The sequence below is a fragment of the Engystomops pustulosus genome, chromosome 6, assembly GCF_040894005.1.
Source record: "Engystomops pustulosus chromosome 6, aEngPut4.maternal, whole genome shotgun sequence".
Classification (NCBI taxonomy): domain Eukaryota; kingdom Metazoa; phylum Chordata; class Amphibia; order Anura; family Leptodactylidae; genus Engystomops; species Engystomops pustulosus.
In genome coordinates, this window is record NC_092416.1 from 75533706 (window position 1) to 75553399 (window position 19694).

Genomic DNA, 19694 nt, shown 5'->3' on the forward strand with positions numbered 1-19694 from the left:
AGTGCTGAGTATAGTTCAGGGATGGCACAGTCTCTCTTTGCACAGTGCTGAGTATAGTTCAGGGGTTGCAATGTCTCTCTTTGCACAGTGCTGAGTACAGTTCAGGGATGGCACAGTCTCTCTTTGCACAGTGCTGAGTATAGTTCAGGGATGGCACAGTCTCTCTCTGCACAGTGCTGAGTATAGTTGAGGGGTGGCACAGTCTCTCTTTGCACAGTGCTGAGTATAGTTCAGGGATGACACAGTCTCTCTTTGCACAGTGCTGAGTATAGTTCAGGGATGGCACAGTCTCTCACTGCACAGTGCTGAGTATAGTTGAGGGGTGGCACAGTCTCTCTTTGCACAGTGCTGAGTATAGTTCAGGGATGACACAGTCTCTCTTTGCACAGTGCTGAGTATAGTTCAGGGATGGCACAGTCTCTCTTTGCACAGTGCTGAGTATAGTTCAGGGGTTGCACAGTCTCTCTTTGCACCGTGCTGAGTATGGTTCAGGGGTTGCACAGTCTCTCTTTGCACAGTGCTGAGTATAGTTCAGGGATGGCACAGTCTCTCTTTGCACAGTGCTGAGTATAGTTCAGGGATGGCACAGTCTCTCTTTGCACAGTGCTGAGTATAGTTCAGGGATGGCACAGTCTCTCTTTGCACAGTGCTGAGTATAGTTCAGGGATGGCACAGTCTCTCTTTGCACAGTGCTGAGTATAGTTCAGGGATGGCACAGTCTCTCTTTGCACAGTGCTGAGTATAGTTCAGGGGTGGCACAGTCTCTCTTTGCACAGTGCTGTGTACAGTGCGGGGCTGGTCCAGTCTCCTCCATTGTGGGCACATCCTCCCTGCACTCCTGAGGTGTCCCTTCCTGCAGAGTGCAGCGTGTGGCGGCTGCTGGTGACAGGCTCTGGGTGTGACTTAGTGTCACTGGGCTGCAGGTGTCCCCTTACTCCTCCGCCCCCTGTCCCACTTCGGATTCTATTACATTACAGCTGTAGCTGCAGGAGGACAAGAGCAAATCAAGTCTGAGGAGCGGAGAGCAGCAGGAATCTCCCAGCATCATGAGGATTATATGGGGGTCATGGAGGCACTGGCTCAGGGTCCTGGGGGCCCTGCACCTGCTCATGGGTGAGTCACCTCAATCATCTGCAGAATCCCAGAACCACTGACTTGTCGGGACATCACCACATATGAACCCTCCACTATATGTATGGGTGTAAGATGATTATTTAAGATCTGCAACCTGTGGCTCTATGGCTGTTATAAATATACCCTCATCAGGTAGACACAGCTATATGTACAGACATACATCTTGTCATAATTTAATCATGTATTACTAGAATATATGACCAGTATATTTGTATGTGTCTGGTTATTTGTCTATCTTTCTTATACTGGATGGAAGTAGTGTGTTAGGATCAGAGGGGATCAGAAAGATCTTGTCCTGAGAGGATTTCAGGATCTATTCCTAGTTCCAGTTTATTGGGTCTTTCTTTGTATAATCCCCAGTGATGACTCCAGAGCCATCATAATCAAGTGTCATGATACAGAGGCTCAGCCAGGGCAGAGGCTTCTAGGAATCATGGCATTGATAAGGATCTGCATATAGGGCTTACAGCCTCTGTGTATAGAGAGAACCTCTGTACAATCACTGTGTATATAGAGTATATAATGCCCTGTCTATAGGCACTATTACCACTGAGTGCATAGAAATATGCCCTGTTTTGTGTAAAGGGACTGTTTGTCATCTATATCAGAATTTCTATAATTTTTTTTATATGTCACTGTACATAGATAGAGATGCACTGTGCATAGAGATTATATGCCACTTTACAGTGGAGAGATGTCCTGTATATTGTGACTGTATAACATCATGTACAAAATACTGTTTATAACGATTTCTTGTACATATGTATATATGTATTTACTGTATAGAAAAAGAAATGTCCTTGGTATAATGATTGTAGGCTAAAGTGTATATATAGTTTAGCAACGTCTACTATAATGTAAAGTGACTGTATTCTACTGTATAGATAGATACATCCTGTGTGTAGTTTGTATAGCAACTGTATGCCAATTGTATAGAGTGAAATATCCTGTGTATAGTAACTCCACAGTTAAGAGAGTAATGTCCTGTGTATATGGGCAGTGATGGATTTAGAATGTATGAGGTCTAGGGCTTCTCTCTGAAGGGCAGTGTAGGAAATCTATTGCCCCCTGCTCTGCCATAACTCCAAAATGTATTGGTGTCCTGAGAATGCCAATACACTCTACAATTTTACTTCTCCCTACTGTTTTCTTGACAACTGTTTGGGGAAAACCGACTGCATCCCATCCCTAAATAAAGATGAACCGACCCGATGGTCGGGTATGGTGTTTGAGTTCAGCCGCCTGACCAGGACATATTCCCGGTTTGGCAGCTGAACAACCCATTTGGCAAATTGATGCCCCCAGCAACTACACATGGTTACTATTGGCCAGGGGGACTCCCTGTTTGGACACCAATCCAAATTATGTATATGGATAGTGTACATGTGTATAGCGAGAGTATAAGACCATATATTGAGAAATGTCCTGTATATGGAAAGTGATGCTATATGTAAGGTGAAATATATAACAATTTGTTCTTCTGTAGTGTCTGTATACTGTTTATAAATAGAAATTATAATGAGGAAGATTTATCAGGGCTTGTACGCCAGTTTTCTGGCATACAAGCCCTGAAATAATCGCAGTGCCTTGTGAACCGCAAAGCATTGCAATTATTACCCCCTTTACGCCAAATTCACACCAAGGGGCGTGGAGCAGCTGGGAAGGCATGGTGGGTGGCAGAGTGGGTGACCCACACAAATGCACCGCAGAGTTCCCATCCAGCGCCTAAAGACTGTTCAAGCTGAACAATCGCTGCTTTACAGCCCAAATTTACGCCAGGCAGGACCTGAGGTCAATTTTACATTGGGCAGCCCAGCGGGCAGATACATACCTATGGAGTGTATCCTGAGTCTTAAAACCATGTAGATTTGTAAAAGAGCACTGATGCAACAAGCCCTGTGTCATTTGGACATGATCATCTAAATAACCAATGTTCCTAGTTACTGAAAAAAGAAACTTTGAATTAATTTACATAAAACTTTAGCCATAGGCAAGGCTGCCATTAGGAATATGGTGGTTCCATACAGGCACTTTAACATTAATAATAACTGATTATACCTCTTTTTTGGCTCACATTCAGAAGTCACCGCACCTGCTGAGAGCTTTGTAACCATCTAAAAGGTTAGTCTGGTTAGACGCCCCTTCTTCCAAAGTGGAAGGGGTCTCTAGTAAATCCTGCCTGCCCCCTCACTATTATGAGTAAAGTGCCCTGTAATGAATAATAACATGTATACTATACTATAGTCCCTGAACAAATATATTCACTGCCCTCCTTATGAATAAAATTTACCATGCCCCCAATGAATAATTATGTAGTGCCCCAATGAATAATAATATAATACCCCTAATGACATATTCAGTGCCCCTTACTAATAATTTTTCAGTCATCCCATCGATTGTAGAGAGTAAACCACCCTCCCTGAATTAATTCAAAAGACTACTAGGCTGCCAGGTCCCACTTTCTTAGTATCGTGATAAGACCCTCACATTAGTGACACTGCCAGCACAGCTCTGATGGTGGCCTTGGCCATGGGTATAACCATTTCACTACCTGATTAAATTTATTACATTTTGGTAGCTAAATGAATTATATATGTCAGATAACCTAACATAGCACAGCCTAGAGCTCCACCCAGGGATATGCTGCGTGTGAATTCATTGTAAATCACAATGAATAGTTCCTTATTAAATCTGTAACTGTGACTTTACATTTTGGTGGTGGCTCATAAATTACCTTACTGATGTTTATAGCCCGGGCACACAAGGTTATTCTAGGTATTTGAAGCAATAGATTTTCATTAAATGCTCGTCTCTATGTAAATGTGACCAAGAGGTGACAATGTGTTCATTGCTGGTGGCACTAGAATGTGCAGTGGTGGTCACCATGTTTTCAATGCCTACTCTTATATTCCTTATCCTAGTGACAATATGCTCAGTATTGTACCTATCATACCTTGACAGTGGGCTTAGTGTAATGTACCTGTAATGAACAAGATCAGGTTGTTGGGCTATGAAAATCGTCAGTGAAATAACAAATGTTACTATTTTGCTGACTATGATATTTAGGTCCACAGACAGCATGCTTGGTGCGTGGGAACGGACCTGTCAGCTAGTCAGATCCTATGGACTGAGCACAGTGCAGTGGATGGGAGTCCTTGCATCATAGTATAATAATATAAGACAAGGACTCCCTATCTAGCCCCCGGAACTCCAGTGCTACAGTGTAACAACTGTTTTAACAGACCAAGCATGTTCATGTTCAGCCTAAGGGTCATGAGTTTATATATAATATATAGGATATTTCATTATATGAGAAAAGGGTGTACTTGGTAGTAAGTTATTACTTGCAAACATTTTTTTCCACATAACCTCTTAAAGGGGATGTCCCATTTTTGCTAATTAATGTTTGTATGATGAAAAATAATAAAATTTTCTTTATGTATCAATTCATCATGGTTGTCTAGATCTCTGCTTGCTGTCATTTTATATAAAGCTTTATTGCTTACTTCTAGTACGCTGGAATCTGACCATGGTCACAGAGGTGCGCGGTTCGTTAGTGTCATAGACAGTTATCAGAGCTGTGTGATATAATGGGCTGTGCACCTGTGTGACCGTGGTCAGATTTCTGTCCACTGGAACTAAACAATTAAGCTTTCTATAGGAGGACAGCAAGCAGAGATCTAGAAAACCAAGAGGAATTCATACAGAAAGTATATTGGAAAATTGTAGGACTTTTCATTATTCAAACAATAACATTTATTTGTTGAATTGGGAACACCCTTTTAAAGGCAACTTGTACTTGGTTCAAGAGTCTCACTAAAGGCAACAAGATTCAAACACAAGTAGCAACTATATCCTGGACTTTTACACTGGGTTGGACTGATGCCCCCTGTTTGGGTCAAAACTCGGCAATGTCCTAGCAGTGCGTGGTTTTAGTTTTATCTGGTCCCAATGGGGTCTTTACATATAAATTGTGCTTTTATAAGGAATCCTAGCCCACCTGTGGGCTAATTCCTTACACTTTGTAGTAATCTTTGAATCATATATGGCATGGTACTTGACCTCACACAGCAGGGTTTGTGATGCCCCCAACGTCATTAAAGCACTTACTAATATGCTTTCTCTATCACCCATGCAAACCCATGCAGCAGGTACTGCTGTTTTACCTAACTTCACGTTTCATGCACTAAAGAAAAAGCACAATCTGAATGGCTACTATTAGCTGTTCCTCAGATGTTCCTCTCGCTTGCTAGTCAAACCCTTCTTGAGGTATGTCTATGAATTGGGGTGTACCGACCTTCTTCCTACCAGCTCTTATGTGTGACCAAATGTTTGTTCATGACACCGGCATTGTTACATGTGGACCCGTAATGACCACTTTACCAAAATCTCTCTCCAAATAAACATGCAGAGACATAAGTTTGGATCAATTGTGGCCGCAGCAGTCAATTTATTAACAAGGCCATAGTAAAAGTTGTACAATTAACATATACAGTCGGTCCCCAGGTTACATACAAGATGGGTTAAGTTGAATTTGTATGTAAGTTGAAACTGTATATTTTATAATTGTAGTTCCAGACAATTTTTTTTTTGCCCCAGTGCAATAGGAGTTTCAAAATTTTTTGCTGTAATGGGACCAAGGATTATCAATAAAGTTTCATTACAGACACCTTACAGCTGATCATTGCAGTCTGGGACTGGTAAAGCATTCAGAGAGCTTCACCAGAGGTCACAGAGGGAAGAAGGGTCAGTCTGTAACTAGGGGTCGTCTGTAGGTCGGGTGTCCTTAAGTAGGGGACCATCTGTATTACTTATAAGCATATATATAAGCATTAACATCTAAAAGGAGTAGGAGGTCCTTCCACCACTATAGATTTTACCCTCATAGGCATCCACAGTTTCAAGGGCACCAACTCCACTGGAGATGGCAAATTCAACTATTTCCAAAGCATTACCAAGGCCACCACCCAGCAGGAGCCTAAAACCGCCAAACCAAAGAAGGAAAATATATTACCACCATGCCTCCTACTTGTTCCCCCAACTCGAAGGACATTCCAAACCTACCACAGCCGCCATGTCATTACTTGCCAACTACCAAAAATTAAGAGTCAATCTAACTAGAAAGGCTCAATTCTCACTTTTTACCTTCACTTCTACTCCCCTTACAACGTATGGTACAGTTTCCTATTATATTTGACAACTCTGTTGTATCTTCATCACATTGTTTGTGGAAAAAAACCCACCTATTCTATTGCTGCACACGCTGGAGTCAAAAATATATTGGCATCTCTGACTCCCAGCATGTTAGACATGAAGAGGAGTGCACCTGGTCCTTACAGTGACTCCACATTAATTTACCATAGCGTTAATAATCACAGTGCGCCTCTATTAAACTGTACCTTCTGATACAAGTACTTATATTCACAGTGGTATGAGAACAGCCGTAGCTATGTGGTATGAGACGTGCTCTGCTGTATGAGAAATCACTGACCTCTCAGCTTTTAATCAGAACTAAGGAGATAAATCCAGAGAGGGAATTTGATTAAAGACTTGAGTCACCAACGTCAGTGTCCGAGTATTGAGCGGCTTAGTGTTTACAGAAACCCTGCATGTTGTGGAGGGGAGTTAATGACCCCTAATCTTAGGCCCTCTTTAATAAGTGCTCACTCCTTCCCATTAACTGCTCACAAGTATAAATTGGCAGAATTTGTTAATGATGATGGAGTAGGGCAATATGTTAAAGAATTAGAGAACTGTAACATCCTAGGTCCTAGACCTCTGAGCACCTAAAGGCAATGTAGCAGAGTCATAACCTTTGTGGCGGAAAAGCTCCCTGTGTATATGCTGAAAGAATCCATAGTAATGTACTGGAAGATGTTGGATGCTGCAGGAAACACAGGATCGAAAAACTCAGCAAGCTACAATTTTCCATCCTGCTTCCTCCTGCTGAGCAACGTATATGCTCATTGGATGCAGGGGTGTAACTACAGTGGTAGCAGCCATGGCAGCCGCTATGGGGCCCGCAGTGTCAGGGGGCCTCGTCATCCGACCGGACACAATAAAGAATGGAGGATGTACACCCTTATATTTATATTATAGTGCACATTGTCCAGCATAATATGTATATTACAGATACTGTGATGTATATATGCAGTATCTGTGATGTGTATAAGGTGTCTGTATACACTGTATGTGAGTATGTTGCATATGGCACTGTATGTGTGTGTATATGCTGTGTGTGCACATGAGTGTATTTATATTTGATTGTAACCTGCATGTGTGAGTATACTAATATGTATATTTTTTAAGTGGAAAGGGGGCCCCATGCACGCGACTGAGTGGAGGTCATAACAGCCTTTAGAGGATGGATGCAACTGTATTGCATGCATGCTTGGGCTCTGCTGAGCGTACGCTCTGGGAGGACCCCAGTGTTGTAACTCTCGATGTTCACGCCTTTCCTCTCTTTCAGGGGTGGATGTGGAATTGGACAACATATCACACTGTATGTGCATACAGTGGGATACCTTCTAGTGCTCCATTGCATGCACAGAAGAAGGCTTCTTGATGGTGTGAATGTTGCCTAAGTGTGCTCAGTTATGCAGAAATACAGGCACTGCATATGTATCTGTAACTTCTATGCCAATGTCATCCTCTGAACATAAAGTATGGCTGAGGAAGCACAAACTGTGTCATTGTGTTTCACTCTAACATTGCCAGAGTGGACACTGGTTTACGCTATACCTAATTGATTTGCAACAAACCCAGCAGTATCCTGCTCTGTTTTTTTTAATAGTTAACCCACTGTTACGGACAGACTCTCCCTCCACTCACATTAATCCCTTGTAGTTGTGTATTTTGGATTTCAGAGTTTGGATTTCAGTGGGGCCTAGACACTGACATCACACAAGAGGTCTGCGTGCCCTCAGTTTGGTTCTTGCTATAGCCTTAGTTTTTGGAAAGCTTTTGCCATTCTGTTATTTGTGTACTCTGTATTCTGATCTTTGACCCTTTGCTTGTATTTAGACTATCCTTTTGCCTTGTGATTTTGTACTGTGTTTGTCATCTTGGTTGTTGACCTGTTGGTTCTGTTTTCATCTCTGTGTTTTGCACTTTGGTACAAAAGAGAATGTCAACTAGTTGTCCCTTTCCACCTAAGGTAAGTGAGGCAAATAGGCAGAGACAGCTGGGAAACGTTTAGTCTCAGGGCCCACTGGCTCTTTTTGTGTAATATATCCATTCCCAGAGACTGTATTACAGTATCATTGTACATTTAGGTAGCTTTGAGACACACATCAAAGTGAATGGGGTTGAAGAAAATTATTTAGGATGCATTCAGATGATTGGAATCATGTCAAAGACTGCATTGGAAAAAATGGTGCACACATTCTTTATTATTTATATCTTTCTTTAGGTAAAATATGTTAACCAAAGGTGTTTAAATAAAACAACCGGTTGCAGTTTTTAATGTAATTTTTAGAACTCTGTTTGCCTGCTTGCTTAAAGAAATCAGTCATTCTATTTACCTACCCAAACTAACTGCTGTGTTATGCAGGGTTATTCCTACACATGCCATCCACTTTAGAAAAATATACCTCAGGACTTTAACCCTTCATGTCACCGGACCCAGGAGTGACATAGCTGAAGGAGGAATGATGAGAGGATGCTGGGTGGGTGGTGGAAGTACAGCAGGGGGCGTTGTTATTGTTATTAGGGTCAGGAGTTGCCTTGCTTACATACAGTGGTAACCAGAAGTTTACATACCCTACATAAAAACACACATACAGGGGCGTAACTACAGGGGTAGCAGCCATAGGAGGTCCAACCTGGCATAGTCTTGCGTAAAAACTATTACTGGTTTTTAAAAAGTATGCAGGCATGGGACAGGAACGACTCGTGCCCGCCCACAAAATTGGCGTCCGCATTATTAATCGGCCATTTTGCAAATATAAATACTTTGGGTGACCTAAGTGACCTAAAATGGGAAAGGTTTATCCTGATTTCATATCAAATAGTGAGAAAAACAAGAATATGTGTCTTTTTATACTGTGTATGTAATCTTCTGGTTTCCACTGTATTTTTAAAGTCAACTTTTAGCATAGAAAAAGCAGATGGGAAATAGCAACAAAGGTACGGGTGGCATGTGTAGACATAACCCTATGTAACATAGCAGTTAATTTGGGTAGGGAAATCATGGTGACGGATTCCCTTTAAGATTACAATGCCAGTCAACAATGCAAAACACGTGTTGCTTGTTCCCAACTGCAAGCACTTAGGTCTAAAAACGCATCTCTTTTCAGGACAGCGATTGAATTGCCAAAGTTCTAAAAAAAAAAATATCTAGATATATGTTTTGTGACATCTCCTATTCCCTTTTTATAATGATATGGATTGGTTCCTGTATCCTGCACAAAGAGTTCAGAGTTTTTCATGCAATGATGCAGGTTTGTCATCAGAGCTCGCTCAGTAATTCACCCGACTGTAGGATTGTTTGATTAGTCTGATATGACACTACTCATATACAGGCCTGACCATAACTACCATAATCTCCATTAGAGAATAGAATACGGGGGAAAATTTTCTGTCCTTCGACGCACAGTTTTCTGTGGTAGAAGCAATGAAATAATCGCAATTTCTTGTTCACTGCAAGAAATTGCGGTTATTCTGGTGACTACGCCACCTCTACGCATGTGGGTGAGAAGTGGTGCTGCAGCCGGCAGAGTGGGCCCAGCATGTGGTGCTCCTGACTTGTGTCCGTGCACCTTTTAAAAAACGGAGTGTTCACAGGTTTTTACTCAAACCTAAGCCAGGTTGGACTTGTCGTAGTTTTAGTGTATCAGTATATTCTGTAACGTGATAACAGGGCAATGGCTCATTATGCTGATAAGATAGAGCCGACAAAAAGGATTATTTATAATTGTAGACATTAAAGGAAACCTACCACTTAAAAGTGGTAGTTTTACATAAATATACATGGCACCAGCTCAGGGTGAGCTGGTGCCGGAGCATATTTTTGTTACTAGAATAAAGCCCCTATCGCCGATTTATAAGTTATATTAACTTATATCTCGGCGCACCACACTAGGGCACGGCGCACCATGCGCACGGCCGTGCGTGCGCCGGATTCTTAAGTGCTGGAGAGCCAGTGACGTCACCGAGCTCTCCAGCACACGCGCGCCTGCGCAACTTAGCGCGGCCTGTTTCCCCGTGCTAAGTTGCGCAGGCGCGCGTGTGCCGGAGAGCTCTAGTGCCCTAGTAATATAAGCTAATATAAATCGGCGATAGGGGCTTTATTCTAGTAATAAAAATATGTTCCGGCACCAGCTCAAGGTGATATGTATATGTACTGTATGTAAAACTACCACTTTTAAGTGGTAGGTTTCCTATAAAACATACCAGTTCTAATCAATGCACTTGGGTTTCATAAACACATATAGTGGTATTCACATTATCAGCAAACATCACAGCTCTTCCATTAACTGCTCTGTGTATCTAAAAATATATATTAAGAATTAGGGTTAACATACAGCAGAAGGGATAGGCTGTGGAGCAGTTTAAAGGAAACCTACCATCAGAAATCTACTATAAGAAGTAGATCTGATGATAGATTCCTCCTCCTGCCTTTTCCCTAATCTGTAATTTAATAATCCTGGAACCTAACCTAATTTTGTAAATTAACTGCAGAGGCTACTGGGGCGTGTACTAGCCTGGCCGAGTGCTGGGAGCTAAGGCTAGTTCATGACCCAGTAGCCTCTGCAGTTAATTTACATATTACTAAAATAAAGTTTTAAAAAATTAGGTTAGGTTCCAGGATTATTAAATTACAGATCAGGGCAGAGTCAGACAGGAAGAATCTACCATCAGATCTACTTCTGAAGGTATTCCTCATGGTAGGTTTCCTTTAATGTAGAGATCTCACAGCACATAATTTTCACAGTCCTGCTGCTACTAACAACACACACAAACATATGGTTACAGAGCTCTAACACTGTCTGTAGTTTTGAAGGGTCAGTTGGTTTAAATAGTTTTACTCAGCTTCCAAGTAATCCTGCAGTTGTTATACACTGAATTGTTTTCTAGCAGGAAGCTCTGGATGAGCAAATTAACAGGTTTCAATAGATAGTGGAGGTTATCAGGGTTTTGAATGAAAGCGTGTGATGTAACATAAACCCTATGATGATCACAAGTAATACTATGACAGTTTTGGCTGTGAATCTTTGCTGTCATCATGCTTGGTTTACACAGTAAGGGACATAAACAAGTGTAAGTTTGGGACAAGTCCCCTGTTACACGGCCAAACTGCTCTGTACTAATGTCACTAATCCAGATACGTGATCCCTGGAGGATGTTGCTACTTTTGGCCCGGGGGTCGTGAGAATTGGTTTGGGTGACTTTCCCATCAGACACTGCTCCTGTACACGCACTTTAGAACTTAAGATCCTATATTCCCTATTTTAGATAAATATTTGATGCCATCTGTCATCAGGGGACCTTTTATGATTTACTGTACTTAGAGCCAGCGTCCAGCCATTTATAGTAATGTCCAGTGTGTGGGTAAACTATATTTTAAAGGGGAGTTGTTATGAGACTTACAGAAGCAAAGTAGTCTGCTCCTTAAAGAGCTTGAAGAAAAGTTAAGAACTTTCTGATATATGTATCGTTGTGCAGTTCTGAGATCTCTACTTGCTAGCACAGAGACAATTTTTAGCAAGTAAAGCACATCAGCAGCACAAAGTCTTTCTTCTGTCCTCATTGTTTACCTCAATGTATCAGTACAGGCAAAATATATTAGCCTGGAATTTAATATAGGTTACATTCACACTAATGGCATAATATCTGTTGTGCATATGAAGACTAGCTTCTCCGACAATATGAACACATACAGCAAGCGGAGGTCTTGAAAATATTGAAAATTTAAAGAGGCACATGAATTTTATTCCATATGTTGTTATGTTAAATACAATTCTATTGTCCCAGTTATCCATTCCAGACAAAGGAGAGGCAGATTTCAGTATTCTTAAAGGGAGTTTGTCACCAGATTTGGCTTCTTTCTTCAATTCTATTGTACCTAAAACCATGCTTTTGTTGTCAAATTAAAGATAAGAATCTCCTTTCAGATAATTTTTTGTGGCGTTCTGAAATGCAGAACTGAAGATATGGGAAGTTAAAGGAAATATACCACCGCAAATCTACCTATTAAGGTAGATCCAGTGGCAGGTTCCTCTGATGTATAGTAGTATAGCCCTTTTTAGGGCTAATTCTTTCGTTGCCGATAATTTTTATAAATTTTAATTCCCTCAATATTCAAATTTTCTAAAGAGGCTACTGGGGTGTGGAGTAGCCAGAGCTGAGGCTACACGACGCGGCTACTCCACATCCCAGTAGCCTCTTGCGTTCCGCCTACAAATACATCTTCTGGTAGCTGCGCACACTCGTCATCTCCGGCTACTCCATGCCCCAGTAGCCTTTTTAGGAAATTTGAATATTGGGGGAATTAAAATTTATAAAAGTTATCGGCCGTGAAAGAATTAGCCCTAAAAAGGGCTATACTACTATACATTAGGTGATAGGTTTTCTTCAAAGAAATAGTTGCAAATGCAAGCTGCAGATAAAGCCACAATATCCTGTTCTGGGAACCTCCAGAAACATTTACATCCTTATATGTGACTGATATCAGCTGTTACTCATATAATAATATTAATATTTGTTTATAAGCTGTGGATTTTAATGGCCATTTTAAATCTTGAAAATCAAAGTGTTGCTTTGTGATCAGTGTTGTTATGCTGTTTTGCAAGACAAGCGCAAAAGCACAACGACAAAGTCCAGTTATGTATCATGTCATCCTTCAATTTTACCTGTAAAAACCTGGATGGCTACACGGGATAATAACAATGAAGATTGCTGCCTTTGCCTCACGTGTGACTACACAGAAAACTTTCTATTTTCAGGATGGATTGGATTACATCCATCCATTATTTATTGGATGCAGATTCTATTACCACACCACGGGGAAATGTGTCTAGTCGTGAAGCGTGAAAACCCTGCCTACATGACAGTGATGTCCAATCGATTTTGCAGACTGAAAAAATTCCTGTCCTTAGTTGAATCTTCAAAGAACTGGCATGTGGTATAATATAGAATATTACATAGTATTTAAAAATTATATAGAAAAATATCGTAGCATGATATAATGCTTCATATACACTCTCTAAACATGGTGTAAAGTCAGGGGTCAGGCAGCAGTTGACTCATGGGTAAATGACGTTTGCTTATAGATGTGATATACTTTTTTTGTGGAGGCATTTTTGCTTATGTGCACTGGTAAGAGTCTGCCCTTTACGTCCTTTGTTTCTTGTTTTTTCATCTCCTTTTCTTAGATGTTTCCACAACCAACAATATATTGTAAGGAAAGCATTGTAGGAGTCCATTGTACCTAAATATAGACATGAAATACAAGTGCGGGGAGTTTATCTGCGGGCCTGCCCTTACATCCTTTACAATACACTGAAAATAGAAAAGTCTAGCACTTTATGTCTCACTGAGGCAGCATCACACAGAAGGCTTAGATACAGTAGCTCTGTAGATTTACACATAATAGGCTTAGATAACACCACTGATAATCACACTGACCTTGTAGATGACTACATATTACTTGATGACTACTTATGTCCGAGATCGATGTGGGCTTCTTAATATGTGACAAAGGTTTAGACTGTGCATCTAAATACATTAAATTGACCTGTTGTCTTCCACTAAGCAATCACACTTCATCACATGCCTGGTTGTCTCCCCTAGCTGTGCCCCTGAATACATTTACAGGTTATGGATTCGTGGAGTTTGTTTTGCAATCAGTGGACCATGTCCTGCCAGGCGCTCCTCAGTATTTAGGGTCAAAGGCTGGTTAGTGTTAGTGTGCACTAGTCTAGTGTTGTATAATATGACACATGTGCAAAGATGGCTGTTCACTTTTAGCCTTCCTCATGAGTACATTACCGACAAACTGTGCAGCGCTCCGTAATCTGTAGGCACCATATGAATACAGAATTATTATGATTACGTATATTATTATTACATGATCGATAAGGTTAAAGAGCATCTACCACCAGGATGAAAGGGGCTCCAGGCTCCATATTAATTCTTTATTTATATAGCGCACACAGATTACGCAGCGCTGCACAAAGCATGTCATATTGGTCCCTGTCCCCATCAGGCTTACAATCTAAACAACCTACCAGTGTGTTTTGGAGTGTGGGAGGAAACTGGAGTACCCGGAGGAAACCCACGCAAACACGGAGATAACATGCAAACTCTTTATAGATGTTGACCTGACTAGAACCCAGGACTCCAGCGCTGCAAGGCAGAAGTGCTACTCACTCAGCCAATGTGCATAGGTGTTAAAGGGAACCCGTCACCAGTATTTTCACAAATACAGGTAGTGGCAGGTTCCTATAGAGCTCTAGTAACTAACTGACACCCTGCTATTAGCTAAAAATAGTTTCCCACAGATCCCCATAAAATCATAGTTATAATCTAGCCTGGTATCTTTGCAGCTTTGGAGCGAGTCCAGGGGGGCGTGGCCTAATGTCATGTGACCAGGGTGACATCATCAAAGGTCCTTAAGCTACTTAATATAAAAACTATACCCCATGTACATATCTGACCACATAAAACCATCACAGCAGCTTCCATGGACTTCTACTCCTCTCCATGCAGGCTGCTGTGATCTCATGTGATAAAATATGCTGTGATTTCATGACATATATGCTTAGTGTACAGTTCCTAATGCTACAAAAGCTGTAGGACCTGCGATGATGTCACCCTGGTCACATGACATTATAGCAGCATATAGCAATAGGGATGGAGAGAAGCTGGTGGACTCAGCCCGAGGAGGCCACGCCCACATGGACTCACTGTAGCCATGCTTAGTTACCAGATAAAACTATAAAGTTGAATATATGGGAATCTCAGGGGAATAATTTTTAGCTAATAGCAGGGTGTCAGATAGTTACTAGGGCTCTATAGGAACCTGCCACCACCTGTATTTGTGAAAATAGTGGTGATGGGTTCCCTTTAATGAAGCCTTGAGCCCGTCAGGCTCATTTGCATACATTATTTCATCCTGGTAGTAGATGTCCTTTAACACCTTAGCGCTCTGCGCCGTAGCTGTACTGCGCTGAGTCCCGCGATTAGCGCTCAGCGCAGTACAGCTACTGCGCAGAGCCGATGCCGGTTCAGCGCTGTATAGCAGCCGAACCGGCATCGCTAGCCGCGGGATTTCAGCGGTAATTTACCGCTGACATCCCCGGCTAACACCCGCGGTCGGAGTGGACTCCGATCGCGGGTGTTTAACCCGTTAAATGCCGCGGTCAACGCGACCGCGGCATTTAACCTGCCTTCTGGGGGTCTTTACCCCACGATCGCCCCCCCCCGCACCGTTTTCGGGGGGGCCGATCGCTGTTTTGGCTCCTCTGGGGTCCGATCGGGACCCCAGAAAAGCCTGGAGGGTTTACCTTTAAGATGGCGTCTGTGACGTCATCTTAAAGGCAAAGTGTCAGCCTATGCATCTGCATAGGCTGGCACTGATAATACCCTGCAATACATTAGTATTGCAGAGTATTATCAAGAACAAGCAATCAGATGATTGCTTGTTCATATCCCATGGTGGATCATGTAAAAAATGTACAAAATAATGTTTTTCAATAAAAAATTACTTTATAAATCACTAAAAATGCCCATAAGCCCCAAAACATATAAAGAGACATATAACGCTCAAAAAAGTCTAAATCATAACACAAACCCCACATATATAGTATCACCGCGTCCGTAACAATCCATAGAATAAAACTGAATAACTATTGAACCCATATGATGAACGCCGTAAAAAAAAAACGCCAAAAACCCGCCAAAAATTATGATTTTTACCTATTATATCCCACTAAAAATGCAATAAAAAGTGATCAACAAAACATATGTACTCCAGAATGATATTGTTGTAAAGAACAACATGTCCCGCAAAAAACAAGCCATCAACCAGCTCTGTAGCCAAAAACGTAACAATGTTATGCCACTTGGAAGACGGCGATGCAAAAATTATAGATTTTTCCCCACATTAGGGTTTTATTTGGCAAATTTAGTAAAACATAAGAAAAAATATTCATGTCTGGTATCCCCGTAATCGTATTGACCCATAGAATAAAGATAACATGATTATTAGGCTATACGGTGAACACGAAAAAAAAAAAAGTAAAAAATCCAGTACAGAATTGATGCTTTTCTACTCATGACCTCAAAAAAAGTTCCAAAATTTTCAACAATAGGTGATACCAGCCCCAAAATGGTAACACTGGAAAAAGCATCTCGTCCCGCAAAAAAAATGCCATCACATGACCCCAATAACGGAAAAGTGAAAATTTTATAGCCTTCAAAAGGGGGCAACCAGAAAACTAAAATCCTGGCAGCTGCAGGGTGCTCCTTCCCTTCTGTGCCTCGCTGTGCCCCCATAACACAAGTAATGTCCACGTGTGGGGGGGTCGCTGCACTCAGGAGAAATTGTGGAACAAATTTTATGGTGAGTTTTCTCTTTTTATCTTTTGGAAATGTGTAAATTTTAGGGCTAAATGAACGTATAACCGACAAAATTTGACCATTCTAAATTTCACCGCCATTTTGATTCAATTACTATGAAGATCTCAAGGGGTTAACAATCTTTGTAAATGCTGTTTCTGATAGCTTGAGGGGTGCAGATTTGAAAATGGGTTGGTTATATAGGGGGTTTTGTTGCTAAATATGTAAAATTTGATTTCAAACAGTATTTATCCCCAAAATAGTCAATTCCGAAAATACGGAAAATCGCTATTCGATTTGTAGGCCGCGTGACGTCAAAATAAATTATCCAAACATTTCAAAAATTATGAAAATGTAAAGTAGACAAATGGGAAATGTTATTCTGCAAGTTATTTAGGTGGTAAATTTATCTGCCTGAAAACGCGGTGATTTTGAATTTCGAAAATGGCAAATTTTTCTAAAAATTCATCAGTTTTTTCTTTTTTTTGTAAATAAACGCAAAACTTATCAGCCAAAATTTACCACTAAAATGAAGTACAACATGTGGGGAAAAAACAATCTCAGAATCGCTTTGATAAGTAACAGTGTTCAAAAGTTATTACCACAGGAAGAGACACTGGTCAAATTTCAAAAAAAAGTTGCGAGCCTTAACCTGCAAACAGGCTGCGTCCTTAAGGGGTTAAGGCATGCCTCATCAGAGAATGAGCGGATTCCAGTTTTTCACAATAACAGCTTATTTACCTAAGAGAAAAGTTGTCCAAACAATTTTTATATTAATAGGTAAGCTCCTTGACTTTCTCCAACAGATGATGTCATAGGTATAAAAGTATGGGAATTTTTATTTCTAATAATTTTTAAAGGGATTGTCCACTTTCAGAATACAATTTATAATATTTGTAATTTAAGCTTATACTATTTTCCAATATGCTTTCTGTATCACTTCATCACTATTAATTGGATCTCTGCTTGCTGTCATTCATCAGGAAGCTTCATTGTTTACTTCCTGTGGATAAAAACCGCCCATGGTCATGTGATGTCACACAGGTTCATGACTCACAGCTCTGATTAATCTGTGATATAACGAGCTGTGCACCTGTGTGACATCACATGACCAGAGAGTATATAGGGAAATTGTATAACATTTCAATACACAAAGCCTATCAAATACTTGCTTACAGTGGACAACCCCTTTAACCCCATTTAAAGAGCAACGACAAGGCTCATTCTCCTCTACTCATTGAAAATGAAGGGCCAGCCAAATTAAGCATAAATGAGAATGGGGGAAGTGTTATCAAATAGCTGTTAATGACGCTTTAGAAATGCAGACGGGAGAAGTCTCTTCCTCAGTAAACAATGCAAATACATGTGGTGCTTGTTCTATTCGCAAGTGTTTAGGTTAAAACGTAAATGCAGTGTGTGAATGCTTTTCATGGTCGAGGAAGATAAAACTCAACATGCATGATCATTTGTTTGCCCAAACCAAATCTCTTGGGTAGACTTCTATGTGTTTGGGAGCCTTTCTACCGAAGAATGTCCTTGTTATATCACTTGTACTCACTGTTAGCGACCTCTCAAGCCATGTGCCAAGGCTAGAGGTACAGACCGGGCAGGCGATGACAGTCGTATAGTAAATTAATCTGACATACTGAAATGAGGAGGAGAAGAATAGAGCCCAAGTTATTCTCAGCTGTATGCAAAATACTGAATCACTGACCAACACTCGGCCTTAGTGGTTTTTCTGTGGATATACATTGTAAGCTTTCTATGTATATTTTAACATTTACTTTGTGTACATTGATAGGTTTGGCCCTTAAATACGACAAATATCCTTCCATTATGTGACAGGCAAGCAGGAAGAAGCGTGGCACATGCAACATAATTGTAAATGGACCCTCTTGACGTCACCTGTCTCCAGAGGTGATAATGTGATATAAACCTGAATATACAATAACAATTTTAATGTAGTGGCATGAAAAAAACCCATACCTTTTTTCCAATGCAAATTTTAAACCCTAAGGGGCGTTTTCATTTCAGTGTGAAAACTCAAAAAATTCATGCCTCTAAAAAACTGTAACACGTTCTCTAAGATACCAGATAAAATGAATTTTCTCTTTTATAGCCTTTAAAAGTCTTCTTATCATAAGAAGATAAAATAATAAAATAATAATCAAACAATATGTATGTAAGTTGCCATAACAATGATTTTCCAAGTCGTGGGGTGCCTTGAGCAGCATTGATGGGGTAAAGCTTGACTTAAATTAATAGAAATGGTTTAGTAACTGAAGAAAGGGTTCAGATGAGCAACTCATGTATAAAAGTATTGTCTGGGCAAATTTCACCACAATATGAGTGTGTCCTTGCTGGACAGACAGATATAATAATCACTGCGCTTGTGTGAAAAGTCACAGTTTGCTCTTGGAGCCTTTTAACAACTTTTACTGATGATCTCTGGAATAATAACCATTTGTCTGCCTCCTTCAATTTCAAGTTCACACGTTTTGTTGTCCCTAAGGCTACTTTAAGAGATTTGTGTTCATCACACTTTGTGCTCATTGTACTTACCTGCAAAACAAAACATGAAGGTGTCAGAAGTTGAAGAAACTATTGAAAAGTTTGCAGACCACTGGAAAAAATGTTCGTATTATTAGGTTCATATGCAACTTCCTAGAGATAAACATTACTCTCTGATATCTTATCAAAAGCATTTTTAGAAGAACACCTGAATAACCCCATGCTCATGCAGTATCTGGTTCATGTTTCAGACTTTATCTTATGTATTATTGTATTTCGTTTTTTTCTAACTTTTTTTTATGGAATATTCTTTGGAAAACATATACAATATATTATATTGTGCCTAGTGCAAAACCTGGTGGAACCATGTCATCTATCCTTAAACCCCAATGACCCTTGAACTAGCTATAGTAAATACATTTCCTTAAAGGAAACCTACCACTTGAAGTGGCAGGTTTCAGATGGAAATACCGGGCACCAGCTCAGGG

At 40.6% G+C, this 19694-nt stretch overlaps 1 protein-coding gene across 1 annotated transcript in view; it reads left to right on the plus strand.

The window, feature by feature from the left end:
• Positions 1-824: 824 nt before the first annotated feature.
• Positions 825-19694, plus strand: part of ESAM (endothelial cell adhesion molecule) — a 59862-nt gene continuing 40992 nt past the window's right edge. Inside the window, exon 1 of the mRNA XM_072156621.1 lies at positions 825-1113. Coding sequence (XP_072012722.1) covers positions 1047-1113 — 67 coding nt within the window. The 5' untranslated portion in view covers positions 825-1046. The remainder of the gene's footprint in view (positions 1114-19694) is intronic.